Source organism: Ambystoma mexicanum, chromosome 10 (genome assembly GCF_040938575.1).
Source record: "Ambystoma mexicanum isolate Mex_15411 chromosome 10, UKY_AmexF1_1, whole genome shotgun sequence".
NCBI lineage: Eukaryota > Metazoa > Chordata > Amphibia > Caudata > Ambystomatidae > Ambystoma > Ambystoma mexicanum.
The window spans coordinates 186,650,336-186,673,092 of record NC_090932.1 but is presented as its reverse complement, the minus strand read 5'-3'; the positions used below and the strand labels follow the sequence as shown (position 1 = coordinate 186,673,092).

The following is a 22,757-nucleotide window of genomic DNA, read 5'->3' as shown; positions in this document are numbered from 1 at the left end:
GCACTCCTCCAAGTCAATTCATACACACCCAGTCCTCCCAGCAAAATCCCCACACACTCTGCTATGGCGGTGCACGTATCCTTACCAAAGAGCCACCGACTTCACACGCGGAGCCAGGCTGTCCATCTGCAAGAGAAGAGAGAAAAATCACAGGAGGGAATGCGTCAGGAAGGAATGCGCCAAGTACATGCAACAGGAGGAAATGCGCCAAGTACAAGCAACAGGAGGGAATGCGCCAAGTACAAGCAACAGGAGGGAATGCGTCAGGAAGGAATGCGCCAAGTACATGCAACAGGAGGAAATGCGCCAAGTACAAGCAACAGGAGGGAATGCGTCAGGAAGGAATGCGCCAAGTACATGCAACAGGAGGAAATGCGCCAAGTACAAGCAACAGGAGGGAATGCGCCAAGTAAAAGCAACAGGAGGGAATGCGTCAGGAAGGAATGCGCCAAGTACATGCAACAGGAGGAAATGCGCCAAGTACAAGCAACAGGAGGGAATGCGCCAGGAAGGAATGCGCCAAGTACATGCAACAGGAGGAAATGCGCCAAGTACATGCAACAGGAGGAAATGCGCCAAGTACAAGCAACAGGAGGGAATGCGTCAGGAAGGAATGCGCCAAGTACATGCAACAGGAGGAAATGCGCCAAGTACAAGCAACAGGAGGGAATGCGCCAAGTACAAGCAACAGGAGGGAATGCGTCAGGAAGGAATGCGCCAAGTACATGCAACAGGAGGAAATGCGCCAAGTACAAGCAACAGGAGGGAATGCGTCAGTTGCATGCATGCAGGAGGTATGAACGGCACTTGACAAACTATAACAAAAACAAGAGGCTTCCTACGCATCAGAATAAATGTATGCATTATACACTAAATGTGTTACCATTCAGACCGTTTTTTAAAACAAGAACTGCATGCGAGCCAATGGGAAGATTAGATGCGGAAGGGACCAATCAATACAGCATATAAGGGCGGAATCCGGATGCATTTCCTTTACACCATTTTGCACCTCACATATTACAGCCCCGACACTCTCCTCGCCCCCTCCCCGGACCACAGATGGTCTCGTCTCCACTCTTCTAACCCCTAGCGCCCACATTGGGTTTTGAAGATCTCACCGTTAGATTCGCTTCTCATTTTCTTCCATATATAACAAGCAATGCCGATTAATAGGACGAGCACAGCCAGCAGCACCGAGGAAACAATCACTGCTAGAAAGAGAGAGGCGACAGAACGTTACATGGGTTAGTCACAAGTGGCCATAGTCCCCTCACCTCACCCGCAGGTGCTACTTAGGGACCTGCTATGCCACGGCACACCTTGCGTGTACCACCAGGGGGGCGCTCCCCACTTCTGTCTTGCCCTTCTTGTAGCACACAATACTGAAACGTTGCCAGTCAAGGGTGCTCTCAGTTCTGTTACCCTCACATTATACCCCGACCTCGCGCCCTGGGTCTGTTCTCACCTTCCCATACCCACAAAAGGGGATACCCATAATCTGACCCCTGCTGCCACCCCATCCTGTACTCACACAGGATTCCTCGACATCACTGTTATAAAGATACTTCTGGACATCCGGGGTAAGTTACATTACAAGTACCTTTATTGCTGTAGCATCACGTGGCTTAATAGGAAGTCACTGGCTTCTGCCACCTGCGTGCCATCTTCCAACTGCGTGGGCTAGAAGCCCCACACTCATGCATGAACATTCTCCTCTCACAACATTCTCGCTGACCCCACGGCCTGACCTCACGCATCCATCAAAGCACTTCACCACACACCGCCCTTCCTTACACAAACAACGTTCACACTCCCCTGCCCAACTGCAAACGTCACCCGACACACGCCGATTGCTCGCTCACACCACTTTCCTCACACAAAACACCCTTTTAAAGAGCGGTGCAGCTCTGCAAATACAACTGGGCATGCACACATGGCTTGGGACCCACATCTGGGTGAACTCCCCACTTTTACCTCTGACCCACCCGTGTGTGTGGTCCCATGCTTTTACCTTGGACCCACATACCTCTGTGGTCCCATGCTTTTACCTTTGACCAACCTACCTCTTTGGTCCAATGCTTTTACCTTTGACCAACCTACCTCTTTGGTCCAATGCTTTTACCTTTGACCCACCTATGTCTGTGGTCCCATGCTTTTACCTAAGTCCCACCTACAAGTGCAGTCCCATACATTTACCTCGACCCCACCTAAAAGTGCTGTCCCTTGCTTTTACCATTGACCCACCTACCTATGTGTGTGGACATCTCACAGCATGCTCTCGGACCTCACGCACTGACCCTCGTCGCCAGTGTTCTATAAGATACTTCGGGACAGCTCAGGTTAGAGGAACCCACTGGCTCCCGCCACCCAGGCTCCATCTTCACACTGCCTGGACTGGAACCCCCACACACCCACACTCATACAACAGCCTCCTCTTGGACCTCACGCATCCATCAAAGCACTTCACAGCACTCACCTGCAGGACTGATCCCGCCCCCGACCCTAGCTCTTGTGTATTTACTCAGAATACGCTCACCCTCCACACCGCTCCGCACCCACAGGGAGGGGGGGGGCTCCCAACTCCTTATCAAGCCTGTGCTGAACCTGCTGCTGGCCGGAGATGCTGCCAGCTGGGAACATTTGGGTGCAAACACCTAGACGGACAGATGCACGCTTGTCCCGGTAGTGCCCGAAGAACCAGGATGTATTCCTACCTGTAGAATCCTGATTGGGTGGGGGATCCGTGGACTTCACACACTCCGAATCAGATGTGGCATTACAAGAGGCAATAAGCTGTTCTCCTTCTGGGCAGCTGTGGGGCAAGAGGAAAGTAACACAATCAGGAGTCCTCCCTAGCGGACACAGCAGCAAAGCAGAACCAGCCAGAGCACAGGCAAAGCAGACACCAGGGACGTCATGACATGCCAGTGCCTCGGAAAGGCAGGGACTTCATGACATGCCAGTGCCTCGGAAAGGCAGGGACTTCATGACATGCCAGTGCCTCGGAAAGGCAGGGACTTCATGACATGCCAGTGCCTCGGAAAGGCAGGGACTTCATGACATGCCAGTGCCTCGGAAAGGCAAGCAGACACCAGGGACGACATGACATGCCAGTGCCGCTGAAAGGCAAAGCAGACACCAGGGACGTCATGACATGCCAGTGCCTCGGAAAGGCAGGGACGTCATGACATGCCAGTGCCTCGGAAAGGCAGGGACGTCATGACATGCCAGTGCCTCGGAAAGGCAAGCAGACACCAGGGACGACATGACATGCCAGTGCCGCTGAAAGACAAAGCAGACACCAGGGACGTCATGACATGCCAGTGCCTCGGAAAGGCAGGGACTTCATGACATGCCAGTGCCTCGGAAAGGCAGGGACGTCATGACATGCCAGTGCCTCGGAAAGGCAGGGACTTCATGACATGCCAGTGCCTCGGAAAGGCAGGGACTTCATGACATGCCAGTGCCTCGGAAAGGCAAGCAGACACCAGGGACGACATGACATGCCAGTGCCGCTGAAAGGCAAAGCAGACACCAGGGACGTCATGACATGCCAGTGCCTCGGAAAGGCAGGGACGTCATGACATGCCAGTGCCTCGGAAAGGCAGGGACGTCATGACATGCCAGTGCCTCGGAAAGGCAAGCAGACACCAGGGACGACATGACATGCCAGTGCCGCTGAAAGACAAAGCAGACACCAGGGACGTCATGACATGCCAGTGCCTCGGAAAGGCAGGGACGTCATGACATGCCAGTGCCTCGGAAAGGCAGGGACGTCATGACATGCCAGTGCCTCGGAAAGGCAAGCAGACACCAGGGACGTCATGACATGCCAGTGCCTCGGAAAGGCAGGGACGTCCTGACATGCCAGTGCCTCGAAAAGGCAGGGACGTCATGACATGCCAGTGCCTCGGAAAGGCAGGGACGTCATGACATGCCAGTGCCGCTGAAAGGCAAGCAGACACCAGGGACTTCATGACATGCCAGTGCCTCGGAAAGGCGAGCAGACACCAGGGACGTCATGACATGCCAGTGCCTCGGAAAGGCAAGCAGACACCAGGGACGTCATGACATGCCAGTGCCTCTGAAAGGCAAAGCAGACACCAGGGACTTCACGACATGCCAGTGCCTCTGAAAGGCAGGGACGTCATGACATGCCAGTGCCTCGGAAAGGCAGGGACGTCATGACATGCCAATGCCTCGGAAAGGCAGGGACGTCATGACATGCCAGTGCCTCGGAAAGGCAGGGACTTCATGACATGCCAGTGCCTCGGAAAGGCGAGCAGACACCAGGGACTTCATGACATGCCAGTGCCTCGGAAAGGCGAGCAGACACCAGGGACGTCATGACATGCCAGTGCCTCGGAAAGGCAAGCAGACACCAGGGACTTCATGACATGCCAGTGCCTCGGAAAGGCAAGCAGACACCAGGGACGTCATGACATGCCAGTGCCTCGGAAAGGCAAAGCAGACACCAGGGACGTCATGACATGCCAGCGCCTCTGAAAGGCGAGCAGACACCGGGGACGTCATGACATACCAGTGCCTCTGAAAGGCGAGCAGACACCAGGGACGTCATGACATGCCAGTGCCTCTGAAAGGCGAGCAGACACCAGGGACGTCATGACATGCCAGTGCCTCGGAAAGGCAAGCAGACACCACGGACGTCATGACATGCCAGTGCCTCGGAAAGGCAAGCAGACACCAGGGACGTCATGACATGCCAGTGCCTCGGAAAGGCAGGGACGTCATGACATGCCAGTGCCTCGGAAAGGCAGGGACGTCATGACATGCCAGTGCCTCGGAAAGGCAGGGACGTCATGACATGCCAGTGCCGCTGAAAGGCGAGCAGACACCAGGGACGTCATGACATGCCAGTGCCGCTGAAAGGCAAAGCAGACACCAGGGACGTCATGACATGCCAGTGCCGCTGAAAGGTGAGCAGACACCAGGGACGTCATGACATGCCAGTGCCGCTGAAAGGCAAGCAGACACCAGGGACTTCATGACATGCCAGTGCCTCGGAAAGGCAGGGACGTCATGACATGCCAGTGCCTCGGAAAGGCAGGGACGTCATGACATGCCAGTGCCGCTGAAAGGCGAGCAGACACCAGGGACGTCATGACATGCCAGTGCCGCTGAAAGGCAAAGCAGACACCAGGGACGTCATGACATGCCAGTGCCGCTGAAAGGTGAGCAGACACCAGGGACGTCATGACATGCCAGTGCCGCTGAAAGGCAAGCAGACACCAGGGACTTCATGACATGCCAGTGCCTCGGAAAGGCAAGCAGACACCAGGGACTTCATGACATGCCAGTGCCTCGGAAAGGCAAGCAGACACCAGGGACGTCATGAAATGCCAGTGCCTCGGAAAGGCAAACAGACACCAGGGACTTCATGACATGCCAGGGACTTCATGACATGCAGTGCCTCGGAAAGGCAAGCAGACACCAGGGGCGTCATGACATGCCAGTGCCTCTGAAAGGCAAGCAGACACCAGGGACTTCATGACATGCCAGTGCCTCGGAAAGGCGAGCAGACACCAGGGACGTCATGACATGCCAGTGCCTCGGAAAGGCGAGCAGACACCAGGGACGTCATGACATGCCTGTGCCTCGGAAAGGTAGGGACGTCATGACATGCCAGTGCCTCGGAAAGGCAAGCAGACACCAGGGACGTCATGACATGCCAGTGCCTCTGAAAGGCAAGCAGACACCAGGGACTTGACGACATGCCAGTGCCTCTGAAAGGCAGGGACGTCATGACATTCCAGTGCCTCGGAAAGGCAAGCAGACACCAGGGACGTCATGACATGCCAGTGCCTAGGAAAGGCAAAGCAGACACCAGGGAAGTCATGACATGCCAGTGCCTCGGAAAGGCAAAGCAGACACCAGGGACTTCATGCACAGGACGCAGCCATTCTATTCAAGGTCCTCTGCAGGGGACACTGCAAGTAGGGAGAACTGCAGTGTGTCTACGAAGGTCGAACACTCCAAGATCTCACCCAAAGAATCACGAGTATACAGGCTTAGCAAAACGTAAGAGCGCAGAGCCAACTGATCTCATTTTATTTAAGAAAAATGTATATGGTGAACCAGGAAGCATGCGGCATTCAGATATTGTACATTTACAGTTTTTTTTTAATTTAAAACTAGTATAATGAAACCTGGCAATGCCATGACAAAGTATTTTGAAAACATGAATACACACACGAAATGGTTAAAACATACATCATTAAATGATAAGACTACTGAAATCCTAGCTCCTGAAGAAGGCTGGGCTATTAACCATATAGCCAGAACTTAGGTTAGTCTGCATTTAAACAGATTTGTCTACTTAATTCTCCTTTAAGGAATTTAAATTGAATTCAACCTGTGTGGTAATATCAGTTTATGATTGACATGCAACTAATGTGGCAAAATAGAGAGCATCCCTTGTATTAATTCTGGATGGCCTGAAGACCAGCAAATGTGTTTGTAATGCATGTTTTGCACGGTTTTGTTTATGTCCCTTTGTGTTTTTCAGAATATTTCCATTCATTTTATTGTAAGGGCTCATTTGGTCTAATTTTTGAAATATATGTAAACATACATGTTAGTGTTACTGTTCTGGGAAGTGCATAACGTATATTTTCAGGTTTAGTAGGTTATGGTTTTCTTAAAAATTAAATAAAATTATATCAGTTGGATCTGCTCTCTGCACTTATGAGTCATTGCATAACCCCTTTGGAATTTGTGTGCGTGACTTTATATGCGCTCTTTGGAAATACCCTTTGTAATATATATTGAGGAGAAATTAAATGAGGCGGCATCCCACCACCCAAATTAAGAGCCAGAGCACAGCAAGGATTCCTTAAGGCGGGGTGGCAGTGCCGTTACCGGCCCACCGCCGAGTTTAATATCGCCATTAGCATCCGTGTAGTTCTTTGCACGGTTGCTTATGGTGTTTTTACCAAAAAAGAAACGTACCTTTATGGTGCTGCTTGCAACAAAGTCTGTTTTCCATGATGATGATGCCATAGCTCTCAACTCACACGCTTTTGGCGAGTGTCACCCGCCTTGTAAACAGCTGACTCACCCGCCAAGCCTCCTGCACGCCCATTCATTTCAATGGGCCTCTCACCCGCCAAAAATAAAATCGGGTGTTTTCACCCGCCTTCACAACACAAATGGTTGAGAGCTATGGATGATGCTGCACTCAGGCCCTTGACTTGGGCAGCGGGCTGTTACCAACGGGGTCAACCCGCCGCCTCGTTTAATATCGCCTCATTAGCACCCAGCGCCCCCTTCCAATCCCGTGCTCCCCCTTCACTACTTAGCACCCGCATAGTTTCATACACAGGTGCTAATGGTGTCTTTTTGTAAAAGAAAATAAATTAACTTACCTTTGTTATGCGGCTCAGCACCACACAGTGTTGCTGGCAGTGAAGTCCGTTTTCCATGTTTGATGAAGTCACAGTCATCAACATGGAAAATGGACTTCGCTGCAAGCAGCACTGTGCTGTGTCGGGACTTGTCACTGTTCTAGGGAAAGCCCCTGCCTGCATCTTCTGCCATTGCCATTTCTGGCCTCATATCAACCTGGTCTCGAGGGAGATACTGAATAATGGCACTAACAATAAACTAGAGAGGTGCCCCATGAGGAAACAACGGGATGCGAGATTGAAATAGCTTTTTACAGGCATCGCACCACTTGCATCATTCACCACTAAGTGGTCTAACTCCCAAGGGTTTCTTTATTGGCTCTGTATTCTGTATCGAAGCCAAGAATCACTGGTTGGGAATAATTCTTGTTAATTCAAGAATGCGCACACCCAATGAAGCTTTATTTGAATGCAAATCAACCAGGACTGTCCAAGTTCCATGTGTGTGGGGGGTGGGGGTGGGTGCCGAGTCTATAGCGCAGGAATGGGGAAGATTGCTTCATGTCGCTACCGGTGCTGCATATCCGGCTTCTATGTGCTACTGTCCTGCTGGACTTTTTGAGTCACATCAGTGATTTCAGGGTAAGCCATGTTCTTCTGCATGTTACCATGGATGGGATCGAGTCTGCTTTTTCGGTAAGTGATGTGTGCCTCAATTCGATTGAGAGGCTGAAATACATGAAGGGTAAATGCCTGGGTGCTGCTTCGACTGTTACATGGAAATGGAATCGATATATCAAGTCCAAGCAATTTGTCCAACACAAGTAAGATTAAGTGGGGTACTTTCGTAACAATACTGTGTTTTGTTGACTAGAATGTTGTATTCAAAACACACGTTTGCATTTTAAACTATTGAGACCACAACGTATAGTTCATGCTTGAAATGAATTCATGTGCTATTCTAATCAAAGCATTTCGGCACTCATGGAGATACTGTGAAAGTGGATCTTGAATCAAGGTGATGTTAGCTTTAAGCCTCAGCTGGTCAATTGGGGTGTTGATCCAGTGGTGCATTTGATGTATATGTGCTGTATGCTATGCTTTCATGGAGTACATCTCGGAACTAAAGCTAATTTTCAAATTGTGTACACAACCATATTTAGGATTTGTATTTATGTGTGTGCGTCCCATTCCAATACATTCTTCACTGCTCATTATTTTTCTCAGTGCGTCTAAGGCAGTGGTCTGCAACCTTTGGCTCTCAAGATGTTATGGACTACACATCGGCCCAAGCTAGCATATTCAATGGGGAGGGGTCATGGGATTTGTAGTCCAACACATCTGGAGAGTTGAGGTTGCAGGCCCATGGACTGTAAGCATCCACTCCTGGAAGCAAGCAAGCTGAGAGAGGCGTAGCAAGGATGGTCTAGCAAGTGGGGCCTGAAGCTAATGTAGTTGAGCCCACCGCGGCGCATTAACATCTGTAAATGCCCAGCCAGTGCTACTGCTAAGTGGGCACTTACAGATTTCGGGTAGGCCTTCCACGTCTACAGGCCCTACCCTGTCTACACCTCCGAGCTGGATAAAACCCACTGGGGACAAGACAGAAGTACTATAGCAATAACCTCAGTAATTGGGGCAAGGAGGACCAGTAACGGCTCGCTAGCTGAGCTCATGCCTTATGAACGCATTCAGCGGCATTACTGGCCCGGTCCGCCCCTGAACGAGGGAGTTATTGCTCTTAGCACCCGGGACTCCATCCAGATTGCTTATTGTATTCTGCATTTATTTTTACAGGAAAAGGTTCTGCTCGTGTTGCCTGCACCTAATTTCCCTTACAAAAACAGAAACAAAGATGGGTAACAGAGTATCGATAAAGGAATAAGTCCCTTTTCCATTTCCTTGGCAGATAGGGAGCGGCTGCCTGCAGCAGGAAGCAGGAAAGCTAAGTAAGGGGGTGGGGGGAAGCAGGCTGTGGAACTCTCAGGCAGGTTGCATGGGGCTCATGGGAAGCGGGGGGGGTGATAGTGGATTCACGTCTGTGTTCCCGGGCCTCCCGAGTGGTTCTCCCCTGGGTGCTAATGATCAATCACAATCTCTCACTTAAAATCGTTCTCTCCCTCTCTTACCGAGTCTCCCTCTCTTTCTCACTCTCACTTTCTCTCAATCCCCCTTAATCTTCCCATTTCAAAATCTCTCTGCATCTGTCCTTCAAGAGCTCTCTCTCGCAGTGTCTCTCTTTCAGAAGTATAGAAGCCTTTATTTTCGGAGTCACAGTTAATGTTAATTTTAAAGGACATTTGTACCGCGCACTATCACCACCGGAGTGGTCCCCTGGCACTCTGGCGGCTCTGAAAGAGGAAGGGAGGGGGTTAGTGGGAGGAAGCTGGAAAAGTGCAAGAGAGCAGTGATGTGCTGTTGGTGGCCTCAGCCCGGTGGGTCCGTTGGCTGGGCCTGCAGCCGGTAGTCATCGTGTACTGTTGTGCCTGTCTATGTGCGTTTTTGTTTACTTGTTGCAATGTAGTGAAGTTTGTGCGGTTTGTTGTGCTGTAGGTTTGTGGTTGTGTTTGGTTTGGAGTTTGAGAGATGTATGCCGAGAGTTAGTTTGCATCTCTATCCTCACTTGAGGCAGTGGGCTTCGGCTTCTGTAATCTCCCCATATGGGTTTCGGGAGCACCCCTGCACCTCTGTCCTGATCTGGGTCCGTCGGGGCTTCAAGGTCCCTTTCACATCTTGCCCCCTCCTCCCTCGCAGCCCTATCTGTCTTCCCTTCCCACTCATACGGCCAGTGCACCTGCCAATATCCACAGCTCAGTTATTGTGGCGATTGATAATATCCCAACAATTTCATAACACTGTGGTACCTTGTGGGAACTAAGGGGCGAGTGCGGGTGTTGGGTGGGGTTGTTGACTGTCTCCATGGGTGTCACCCGAGTTCCACTCTGTACTCGGCATCACTCGCCCGGGTGCCGTGGGAGCTACCCAGTCGGTTCTGGGAGTTGTCCGTGTCCATCTAGTTTAGTCATCCCTTTTCCTTTGTTTCAGTTTTCAGTTTGAGACTGTGGTGTTGAAGAGCCAGGTTTTTAGTAATTTCCTAAATTTCAGGTGATCTTTGGTGTTCCTTATTTCTTTTGGGATGTTGTTCCAGGTTTTTGCGGCTAATTGGTAGAAGGCGGTGCCTCCAAGTTTTTTCTTGAGGTATTGTTTTGGTTCCAGGCAGATGTCGTTGCTTGACCTGAGGGGTCTTGTTGGCTTGTAGATTATTTTCTTTTGTAGGAATTCTGCTCCTTATCCGCTGATTGCCCTGTGCGTTATGCACATTGTTTTGAAGGTGATGCAATGTTTTACTGGGAGCCAGTGTAGTGTTTTTAGAGCAGGAGTGATGTGTTCTCTTCTTGATAGTTTGAGGAGTAGTCTGGCTGCTGCATTTTGGATCCGTTGTAGTTTCTTCTTGAGGTATTCTGGTATTCCAAGGTAGAGGCTATTTGCACAGTCTTCTTGCCGTGTGGAGGAGGAAAAAGCATTTGACTGTTGCATTTATTTGTGGTTCTAAGGTTAGGTTGTTGTCCATCATGACGCCCAGATTTTTTACTACCTTAGATGGTGATGGTGCGGTTCCCATTTCCGTTGGCCACGGGATGACGGTTTCGTTCTCTTGGTCTTTGGATATGATCATGATTTCTGTCTTTCCTGGGTTGATTTTCAGGTTGTTGACAGTCATCCAGTTGAAGACTTCTTTTAGACACTCGATTAGGGTTGAATGATCGGCTTGGGTGTCTTTGATTTTGAAGATGATTGGAGTATCATCTGCGTAGTTGAAGCATGTAATGTTGTACTTTTTGAAGATTCTGATAACCGGAGTCTGGTAGATGTTGAAGTACAGTGGTGATAGTGAGGATCCTTGTTGCACTCCACAGTCGTTAGCTCTTGGAGTGGATTTGAAGGGTTTAATCATACAGTTTCTGTTCCGTCTGTTAGGAAGGATTTAGTCCAGAGTAGTGCTGTGTCTGTTATGGCTAGGTCTTCTAGTCTTTTGGTTAGGGTGTCATGACTTACTGTGTCAAAGGCTGTGGAGAGGTTGAGTAGGATAAGGGCTGAGGTTGTGTTTGAGTCTGCGTTAGTTTTTAGGTCGTCCCAGATGGATAGTAGTGCTGTTTCCATTCCTCTTGCGGGTCTGAAACTGACTTTAGCTTTGTCTAGCAGGTGGTGTTTTTCTACATGTTCTTGGATTAGCTTGTATACGTAGGTTTCCAGGAGTTTTTCCGGGTAGGGAATGTTTGAAAATCGGCCTGTAGTTGGAGGTCTTCTATGTCACTACTTCTGTTTTTCAGAAGTGGTTTGATATATGCTGTTTTGAAGGTCCTCTGTACAGTTCCTGTTGCTAGTGATAGGTTCAGAAGGTTTCTGTAGTATTCTGCTGGCGTTCCTTGTGTGAGGAGTGATTTGTAGATGTCCGGGGGACAGGGATCTATGGGTGATCCAGCTTTCCTGCTGTGTTTTGCCTGCATTGCAAATGCCTCTGCTGATATTTCAGGAAAGTTTTTGAGTTTGTGCCGAGGTTCTGTGATAGGTTTGCTTGGTAGTATGTTGTGGTCAGTTGGTATGTTTTGTATGGTTTGTCGGATGTCATTGATTTTTTTCCTTGAAGTGGTCTGCCAGGTCGTTGCATAGTTTCTCTGAAGGGGTTGGGGTGTTGTCACAGCCTGGCGGGTTTCTCATCTCTTTAATTATGTTAAACATTTCTTTTTGAGTGTTGGTGGTATTGGTGATTCTGTCATCATAATGCCTTCTTTTCGCCTTTAGAATTTCCTTCTTGTATGCGCAGATTTGTCTCTGGAACAGTTTTTTTTGTCTGGGTTGTAGTCTTTCCTCCATTCCAGTTCCATTTTTTTGTTTTCCTTTTTCATGGTGCTTAATAGTGGGGTGAACCAGTTTGCCGTTGCTCTTTTTTTTTATGGGGTGAATGGTTTATCTGGGGCGATCTTGTCAATTGTGTGTGCAATCCATTTGTGTAGTAGCTCCGCTTTCCTGTCTAGGTCAGCTAACTCTAGTTCTGTAGTTGAGGGTTTGGTTAACTCCAGTTGTTCGAATAGGTTGCTTTCTTTGACATGTTTCCAGTTTCTTTTTGTGGTGGTTGTGAGTTTAGGAGGTTGGATGCAGATTTGAGTAGGCAGAGTGTTCACGAATGGGATGATGAGATGGTCCCTCCACAGTATTTGTATCGGCGGTGCCGTGGTGAGGAGTTCCTCCTTGTCGAAAATTGCATCGAAGGTGTGTCCTGTCGAGTGTGTGGCCCCTTTGACTAGTTGTCGTAGTTTCATGGTAGTGAGTTGTTCAATCAGTGTGTTTTGGGAGCTGGCGTGACTATCTTCAAACCAGATGTTGAAGTCCCCCAGGATCATTAGGTGTTCGTGGTTGATGGCTATGCTGGTGATGGCTTCTATTAAGTTGTCGACAAAGGTTGCATCATATGTCGGTGGTCTGTACACCAGGGTGAATGTGACGTTGGTTTTTGGGCTTGCTGTTAGGTGTATTACCATGGTTTCGCAGTTGAGGATGTTAAGCTGTTCATCTGTTTTTATTTTCAGGGGTCGTTTGAATGCTATTGCGATGCCTCCTCCTTTGTTTTTCCTGTTAATTTGAAGGCATTTGAAGTCCGTTGGAAGGCAGCTTTGGAGTGTGATTTTGTAGTTGTTGTCCAGCCATGTTTCTGTGATGAACAGGATGTCAATGCCGTTGTCATCGAGTAGGTTGAAGATCTCTGTTGAATGTTTTGACATGGATCTTGCGTTTATAAGATTGCAGTAGAGTTTGGAGGTGTTGTTTGGTTTGGACTTTCTAGTTGAGATAGTCTTATGACCGGAGTTGGGGTTTCCTTCCTGGTCAATCTCTTATAGAGGTGTAGGTTTTGGGGTGTCAGCGTCATCGAAGAGTTCTTCTAGGTTCTGTCTTGGGTTTTTGTTTTCATCCGGTTTGTCTTCCACGAGTTGTGGTTGTCGATTGGAAGTTCTTCTTGCTTTGGTGATCTAAGGTGTGATCGCATCGGTCGTGTGTTTTGTTTCTTGTGTTGTTTGTCCTTCTTCTGCGTGTTTATGTTGGGTAGTTTGATGTTGCTGCTTCTAGCGTTGGGTTGGTTTGCTCTGGTGAGCAGTTGTCCACGAGGTAAGGAGTTAAGTAGAGGGATTTGTCCCTTCTCTCTGTGTTGGTTCGACTCTTGCTCCTGACTGTGGGGGTGCGTTCTTTAGTTGTTGTTCTTTGTTGCTGTTCAGGAGCAATTGTTCTTTCTTCTCTTTTTCTTCCCCTCGGAATGGGTAATTTGCGCTGCATTATAAGATATAAGCATCTCCTCCAGACACAATTACAGCAAGTCTTCATGTTGGACTCACCCTGTTGTTCCCTGTCCTCACATCACTTCCTGAAATCATTCGCAACACCAATAATCATCTGACTTTCCTCGTAGCAAGCAAGAGCTGGCTCTTCACACGTGCACCCAACCTTCCCCTCGGCTCCACCTTTCCCTGTCTGATCACGCAGAACAGGATCCCCATGGTGGTGTCCAGTGCCCGCTACATGGTTCTAAAAATAGAAGGGTAGAGGGAGCAAGAAGTAAAGCAGTCTGGCAGTCCCCTACAGTCTGTTTACCGTTTCTATGGTTTGCTGGAGGAGGAGCTGCTGGCCAAAAACCCCTCCGTCTCGAGGTGCGAGTCGCGGGGAGTGACCGTGGAGTGAAGCAGTCTGGCAATCCAGCCAGTCGGACAAGGCTGTAAAGTCGGGGAAGGTGTGTGTTGAATTCCCCGAGACCCCTTTGCTCGAAGATCAGTGTTGTGAAGAGAAGAAGAATCCAACCCGGCTGAATCTCGGGACTCCACAAACTGGGTAAGAGAAACTTGTTATTGGGTTGGAGGAGCAGGTTGAAACTTCGTTCTTTTCGGAGCTGTGACCCAGGCGACTGCCTGGTGGGTTTTCACCCTTTGAGCCCAAAAGTGGGTCCGCTACAAAGAAAGGGCAACAAGTTGTCTGGCTGTGCATGTTTAATCGCACCAAAAACATTGTGAACATCAATCAAAATGTCTAAGCTTTGCAACGACAAGCTGAAAATAACAGCAAAGGGGCGCATTGCTCTACAAGTCCATGAGGAGTTGGAAAGACTGTGCGAAAAGCAGCAACGGCAACCACACTTGGAAATTATCCCTGTAGAACTAAATGCAGAATTAAAAGCTGTTTCTAGTGAAGACGAACTTCGTAAGGGGGAGCAACAAAGCACAGTCAAGTTGCTGTCCACAGAAAACAGGGGTGACAAAGGGGAATTGCTTTGGGTGCCGGCCCCTGAAGTAGACAGCACTCTGAGTCTGACATATTGGGACATGGCTATGACTCCCATGAGGAGGTCCAAGGTCAGAACATGGGGTTAACCAGCAAAGTGCTGTCACCAACGAGTAAAGATCCGTTGCCCAGGGATAAAAGAGTTCCACCTAGGAGTAAAGCTCATGTAACTTTTGTTACCCCAAAATGTTGTCTGCTGAGGATGACGTAAATGCTGAGGCATATAGTAGGCTAACCACACAGAATAGGGAGCCCTGGGGTGACAACATCAATCTGTGACCCTTCACTTCAAGAACATCAGAGGATATTGCGTCAATTCTTCGAAAAACTTTGTAATGACATGGAGGGAATTAGGGAACGTTCCTATCGAACAACTAAAAAAAAAAAAAAAAAAAAGTGGTTTGCACAGAGAAACAGAAAATCAAAGATCTGGAAACATTACATTAAGGAGGGATTCTAACATTATGCCGCAAATGGAAACACTTGGCCCTGCCTCAATCTCAGCACTTCATTTAGTGCTGGAATCTTTGAGGCTGTACGATAATAAGAGCTGGTTCAGGTGAATGCCCTACATTTTTATTCCCTGGATCAAGGGGTGAAGAAACTACTGGCAAATAAGCTGGAAATCCCATGCCAGTGTGAGGCCGTGCATCTGTACCCTGGAACTAGAGAAGGAGTGGTGGAATAAGTACCAAGCACGACTGAGAATCAACCTCTAGAGGAGGTACGGGTGGAAAGGAGGTCTGTCCAGGAGGACTTAGAACAATCGGTGAGAACAAACACAGAATCTCCAGACAGCTCGACTCTGCTTGTTGAATGATGCCTCAGGGAAAGACAAACTGGCCTGGAGGAATCTTGCCCGATGCAGGAAGTACACACAGTGACTCACCGGGAGAGGAGAGCGGCCAAGAAGGTTGGGTAAGTCTAAAAACCGGCTAGCCTTAAATAGTAATAAACGTAATAACTCCAGACAGTTTATTAACGCTCCGTCAGGTGAGGTTTGGGCGCAAAATGAGGCACAACAAAACCAAAGACCAAGCACCGTAGGCAATAAAGGTGTGGCTGTCAAAAATTAAAAAAAAACAACCTAAAATAACTGTATACCTGGTGAATACTGAGACTTCTAAAGCTGGTATGCCCTTTCAAGAAGTTGCCTCTATAAATGCCTTGGCAAAGGTGCAGGCAACTTCAGCTGTTCAGATGAGTACGGTGCTTCTTTCTAGGGCGGACTTCATCACGGGCACAGTTGACACGGTGGCCGCTGCTGTTCTCCCTCAACCGCAGCAGGCGCTTGATCCGATCATGCCGAAACCTGAATTAGAGATCCTCCAGGGTACTAGGATGAGTTGGCAGATGTGGGTCCCTTTATACAAATAGGGGCCAAATGATTAAAAGCTTTCAGGCCATTCCCCAGTGACAGGGCCTGCGATCTGACTACATCCAAAGGGTTGCATTCCACAAAAAGGGTGCAGAGAGGTCAGTCTGTTAGTATGCCTCCAATTTGATAACCGAGAAGCACTCAAGTCTCTTGGCTACCAACGGGGCCAATTAAATACATCAGAGGAGGTTGAGGCTTTCTTAGCCCCTGTACAGTCAATACAGGTTTTTGACAATACAATGTTAAGCAAACCTGAAATTCAAACAGCGACAAGACCGGACCTAGAACAATGGTCCTGGCTGGAATCTGCAATTGAAACGTTGAAGAAGTCCAAAGCTAAGCAGTTGAGCCTTTGAAGGTTTGCCTGAAACTGATGTCGTGGAACATGTGCGGCTACTATAAAACTGGATGGCCATTCTGGACCAGACCTAAAGATGGCAACTGTGTTAATGATCCAAGAAATGATGGCTACAAATATTTTTGACCTAGAAGTGTTCCACACGTATTGTAAGCCAACAGGTCGTCTTGCTATTTCAGTAGATTTAAATTGTGACTGTACACATTTCGAGTTAAAAGTTACGTCGAAAGATCTGATGGCAATCAATCTCCATTTACCCTGTCTAAACGCAAATTTGCTGATAATCGTAAATGTTTATTGGAACCATGCTAACACTAAACTGGCAGATTTGCAGCCGGAATTAGATCTCCTGTTCACGGAGTAGTTGGGCAGGGGTGAAAAAGAGCACTGTGTTGTAGGCGGGGACTTCAATGCTAACCGTGTTCCACCTCAATCTACAGGGGACCCCACGGTGTAAAGAGTCTCTCTACCCAAATGGTGCAGCAGGGGATAGTTTGGTAATCAATAAATTGCAGTGTGGGACCTCCAAGTATGCTTACCAGAGGAACTGGAGTTGAAGGATTTTTTTACATGGAGTAGTGGGGCAAAAAAGTAATGGATTGACTACTTCTATGTGTTGGAGTAATTGGGATGTTTGTGTAGTACAACGTCCTTTCATCGCGGGATGTTTTTTCGCAGGGTTTTTTTACCTTGAATTTTTTAGGGGGGAGGGGTTACAAAAGTATACGTATGGGTTTTTCCTTAAAAAAGAATTTTTAAATTAAAAAAAAAATAAAAAAATGCAGTAAAAAAAAAAAACAGCGAAAAAACATCCTGCAATGAAATGACATGGAACCGTTTGTGTGATCCATTGGTGAGGGGGATGCTTGGGGCAGTGATCATTGCCCTATAATTCTGTCCATGCATCTGCCATACTGCAGATGGCACACTGAGTTTGGTAGAGAGGGAGGGTCGGACCATAAAATGTAACTCCAAAGCGTATAGAATCTTAACCATTATATGGGAAAAAGAATTGCTGAAAACTGAGATGAAGGGAGCCAGGATAACCGCCAATGACTATAATCATAGTCCACTAGAATGTATAAAACTAATTTCCAACAGGGGTCAAATAAGTGGAAGCAAACAATACAACCATCCCTATGACTTAAAGGATAAGGAGGTGAAACAGGCCAAAAGGGCAGCTATCACAATCGCCCTTCAAACTACTACTGACAGAGGTGAATTTTTAGAGGCTAAGAGAAGGATTGTGGGAAAGAATAAACTTTCCCTCAAACGTATTGGTCGGGAAAGACTTCTAGAACAAAATTAAGAGGTTGTCAAGACCCTTACCCAAAAAGATAAGTGACTTTTTGGAGAAAAATTGGGGGCGTCACTAAGGGTGTACAGCTCTGTATTGAATGTAACATCATGGCACAGGAGTGGGTAAGCTACATTTCTAAAAAATTCCCTCTAACCAAGTTGGGGATGAAACAGTGCATTTAAATGGCAGATTGAGGACATACTCTGGGCAATTTGCAATGCAAAACTATCGAAGGCTGCCGGCCATGACAACATACCTACGGCTCGAATGAATAGCAACCCAGAGGTTTGGGCTATCCCCTTGCAGGATTTATTTATGTTAGCTGAACCCTGACAGTTCCCTGTATGTGCAGAGTGTCTTCCATCATTCCGATTTGTAAGCAAGGAGACAGGAGGGATCCAGTAAAGGCACAAATTACCCTATGAGGCCTGTACTCTCGGTATCAAATTGGGGTTCGAGCAGGAATGGGTACCTCTTTGAATGCCCTTACTATGGCACATCTGTTAGCAGTCGTTAAAAATCATTCAGCGGATACAGTCTATATGGCATCAATAGACATGTCTAATGCTTTTGATACGGTAGGCAGAGCGAGGCTCTGGAAGAAACGTCTAGTTATGAATGTGCCATTAAGCTTGGTTCAGCCTAAAGCATTGCTGCACATGGACACAACACTTAGGGTGAGGCCGAGTAGGGAGGGAGCCATGACGGACCCTATTGCTACGTATGTGGGTTTGCGGCAGGGATGCTTTGTGGCTCCTACTCTGTTCAACCTTTACCCGGCAGACCTAAAAAATGGCTGGGTGGGAGGCACTACCAATTCTGTTAAGCTGGGGTCAGTATCCCTAGACTGGATTGCATTTGAGGATGATATTGTTTTGTTTGATTTGACACCGATTGGCTGCAGAGGAAGTGGAATTTTCTTTGATTGCGCGGCAGAAAGCAACCTCAAGGTAAACGGACAAAAGTCTAAGATTATCGTTTTTTCTAATAAAAGACGGCCTAAAACTATGATATGGCAAGTAGGAGGCAATCCCCTAGAAAAGATAGCGTACTTGAGATATGTGGGGTACTACATCACTAACCCAGGTTCCAAGGAAAGCTGGAAACTCTTGATTAAGGGGAAGTGTTTGCCTTTGTTGGCAAAAATGAAGATGGTTTACTCTCAATTGTGTCACTTCTCGCTAAAACCTCTGCTCCAGTACTATCTGTCCAGCGTGGAAGTGGTATTGTTGTATGGTCTGGACCTTTCCTTGAAAGATTTGGGGGAATACCTCAATTTGGTTCAGGGAATGTTCTGGAAGAAAGAAAACACTGGGACTTGCAAATTCAATCACAAACTCAATCATTCGACAGGAGCTGGAAACTAGAGCCAAGTGGAGAAAGATGCTGAGTTTGCTAAACTGTTAGATCTGCCTTTTATGTCCCTTTATCAGAGCTGGGGTGAGGACCAGACTAGGGAGTGACCGAAATACTCTCACTAATTGGCTCATCCAAAGAAGAGCTTGCCTACAATGTGGCCATAGTAAAGAAGAAGCTCTTTAAATATGACTGGTCAATCACCTCTGATCAGCTGGGAATGTATTCCCTCTATGGTGCGTACGCCACATTTCTCACTAAGAGGGAAGAGCTTCCAAATTATATTCACATCTTTCCCTGTCCACCATTAAGGAGAATTTACCTCCGTTTCTGCATAAACCAAATTCCGATGCTAGAAAGGACAAGCAAGTGGAACTAGGGTTCGGGTATCCAGACACTTGTAGGTTTTGTACTAATTCGGTTGCTAAAGTGACTATTCAACATCTAGTAACTAATTGTCCGGCACTGAATGATGAAGGAAACAGACACCTAGGGACTGTAATAGTAAATGATCTGATGTGGTCTGGTTTGATGGGAGGTCAACTGCAGAGTTTGATTCTTGCACTATGTGGGTTTATTGCCCTAATGGCCCTAATAATGAAATACATTGCAGAGTTAGGCAATAATTAACATACATTTTACCCTTGAATGAATTGTTTCATGAATTGTTTGATGTAAACCTAAAATCATTTTTGGGTACTTTTACTTTAAATATGTATGAGGATGTTTCATGTATTCTTTCTTTGTACTGATATTGAAAGGTTTGTACATTTGATGTCTGAACCAAAACACTAATACAAAAAAAAAATAGAAATGTATGTACACGCATGCATTTAGTAAATTCATAACTCTCAATGAGTCTGCAGGCAAAAAGATGGCAGGTGCTTCTTCTGGCAACATGGTGCTTCTTCTCCAGGTTCTTGGTTGCTTATTCAGTTCCCCCTTTGTTCTCTTGATCTTTTACACGCTTACTTTGTTTTGTGCATTTCACTGCATTGTTGTCTTGTCTTCCCTTTTTCACTGCCCTCCCCCCTTCGCTTTGTTCTCATTTCTCTTTTATTATTTCCATTTTCAGACCTCCCTTATGCAATCCCAGGTCCACATAGGTTTTGCTTTTTGATCATTGGGTTGTGCTTCTTCCTTGTGCAGAATTTGGATCGCCTGCCACACTGGTAGTTTCATGTTCAGCCATCTCATGCTTAACTTCGTGTCATTCATTCACGTGCAGCCTTCAGATATCATTGGGCCTCATTACGAGGTTGGAGGTAGCCTTGCCGGTTTTACCAGCAAGGCTACCTCCATACCGGCAAGAAAATCCGGCACCCGCGAATGTGCAATTACCGGGGTAATTTGGCCCTGCGGGACCCGGTAATTGCCCTTTCGCGGGTGCCAGTATATACCCATTCCCATTTGAGCCCCACAGGGCTCAATGGGAATGGGGATGCCTGTAGCACCGGCACCAGTCATAACGGTGCCGGTGCTACAGGCTTGCTTGCTCGCGGGTTCCTTTCATTCCGCCAGGCCAGGCCTGGCGGAATAAGAGGCACCCGCGAGCACAAGGTGGAGTTTACCGGACCGGCAACCTCGTAATGAGGCCCATTGTGTTGTAATTTCACCGTTTCTGCTTTTTCATAATCTACTTCCTCTGGCAATATGTTGATTGTGCAGGAGGGTTCCTGCTGATGAGATTGTCCCTTCAACAGTTGTAATTCTGCCTCTGTCCCTATGATCAGCCAATCCAGTTCCTTCCTCTTCACAACCATTGCATGCGTGCCCTTTTTATCAATTAAGAAAGACTCCCCGTTTTGTCTTCGAGAATCTTCTGCTCTATGGAGCCTGATTCTTCAAAGCCGTCATAAAACTCATCAGGCCATTGTCCAATCCCTGCTTAGTTCCCATCTCTTTTGAAGTGTCTTTGTTGACTCTCAGATGCTTCATCATCACCGTTTACCACATTCTCTTTACTTTTGAAAGTCTCTCCTGAGAGCAATCCCGCCGCCGTAGTCTTAAGAGTCTACATGAGTGACCGGGGTCTTCCTGTTTGCTGGAGTACTGGGTCTAGTAGGCAACACTGCTTTGTAACTGGTTGGTTCTCTATATAACATTGTCTTCAATGTTTTCCTTCACTCTCCATGTCAAGCTCAGATAGTCTATTTGGATGCTGCCGCAGATCGCATTTGACATATTTCACTATCATCTCTAGCCAATGGGTGGCGCAGGTTTTTTCCATTTTCACCCCCATGGTTTAAGCATTTCGAGGTCCAGATACTCATAAAATTGAATTGTGAGGGTCTCAAACCTCTCTGAGCCTGTGCTACCCCGAGATAGTTATGTAGCATTGTGTACTCCTGCCATTATCTCATAATATATGGATTCCATTGAATCTGGGTACGCGCTGCACATCAATCAAAAATCATAGCCCCTTTGTGCGACGTCCCCGCAGAGGATTGGGAGAGTGCTCAATGAGGTGGCACGAGCAGGAAGGCTGGCGCAGCGGTCGATTGTTGCCAGCCGGGGCCTGGGGTAACGCAACATGGAACTCTGAGGGAGAGAAGCTGCAAGACTGGAGGAAGGACCCGTCTTTTGTGGTTGTGTCGAGAAGTGTTTGCATGCTGATCGGATATGGTCGTGTTCACCAAATGGTTGAGGAAGGAGACGCTGCTCATGGCCTCAGAGACTTTGAGCAAAGGCATTCATTTGAGAAGCCCTAGTCTGTTGGTGTTCAGTCTGTGGAGGGTGCTGGCTCAAGCTCGGCTGTCATAGTGAGAGAATTGGGATCAGGAAGCAGACATTGTGGGCAAGGAAGGCAGCTGTGCGTGGGACGGAGGGATGCATGGGTGTCCCGAGTGGGTGGGGTGCATGTGGGTAGACTGAGATGGGCCGCCAGCAGGGCACACTGTCGGTTTTGGGGCAGGAGGGAGAACGTTTTTTCCCCCATGGAGGACACCTTGGGTTCTAATGATTCTGGCTCCGATTGGCAGTCCGTTCCGTTCAGAAAGAAGTCTAGGAGACAGGATGTGACGAGGAGCTGGTCTCCTGTGAATAGGCTGGTTGATGGTGAGGAGGTAGTGCCTCTTTGTCTAGAAGGGGTGCAGGAGGAGCTGTGGATGGGTCTTGTGTGCTGTCTGGGGGTGAAGTTGGATCCCCTAAGGACAGGGATTTGGGGTTTCAGTGGCAAGTGCTGTGGCAGGTAAAGATTTCAGGAAGGTGTGCCCAATTGAGTTTGTGGAATCTGCAGGTGAGGGTTCGCTTGCCTTGGTTTATACGTAAGGTGGGTGGGGGTAAGCTTTTGGTCTGCTGCAAGAATTTTGATCAAAAGGAGAAGGTGCTTGTGTGAAGTGGTGGGGATTCCTATAGTGTGTGCTATGCCCCCTGCATGGGTGGAAAGGGGTAAGAGGGTGATCGATGGACTACCGACCAGTACTCAAGGGTGATCGATGGACTACTGACCAGTATTCATTTGGAGCCGTTAATGTTGGAACTTAAGCATGATAATGTGGCAGGAGTGTTGCAGATGGGTCAAAAGAATGGGGAAAGGGTAGTGCACTCTTACTGTGATGGTGATGTTTCAGTCTATGGAGGTGCCGCAGGTTTACGATTGGTTATGAAAGGTTTCCGGTCCCAAAGTATGTGCCTCCCTTCGCCCCCCCACAACCCCCCGCCCATTGAGGTGTTTTC

At 48.0% G+C, this 22,757-nt stretch overlaps 1 protein-coding gene across 3 annotated transcripts in view; it reads right to left on the bottom strand.

The window, feature by feature from the left end:
• Positions 1-22,757, bottom strand: part of LOC138491270 (tumor necrosis factor receptor superfamily member 10B-like) — a 114,358-nt gene that overhangs the window by 18,796 nt on the left and 72,805 nt on the right. For 2 of the 3 annotated variants that reach the window (XM_069617689.1, XM_069617687.1), the window contains exons 5-7: positions 2,715-2,812; positions 1,119-1,211; positions 86-126 (exon numbers count right to left, since the gene is read on the bottom strand). In XM_069617689.1, coding sequence (XP_069473790.1) covers positions 86-126; positions 1,119-1,211; positions 2,715-2,812 — 232 coding nt within the window. The remainder of the gene's footprint in view (positions 1-85; positions 127-1,118; positions 1,212-2,714; positions 2,813-22,757) is intronic. The other variant, XM_069617688.1, reaches the window with a different exon arrangement.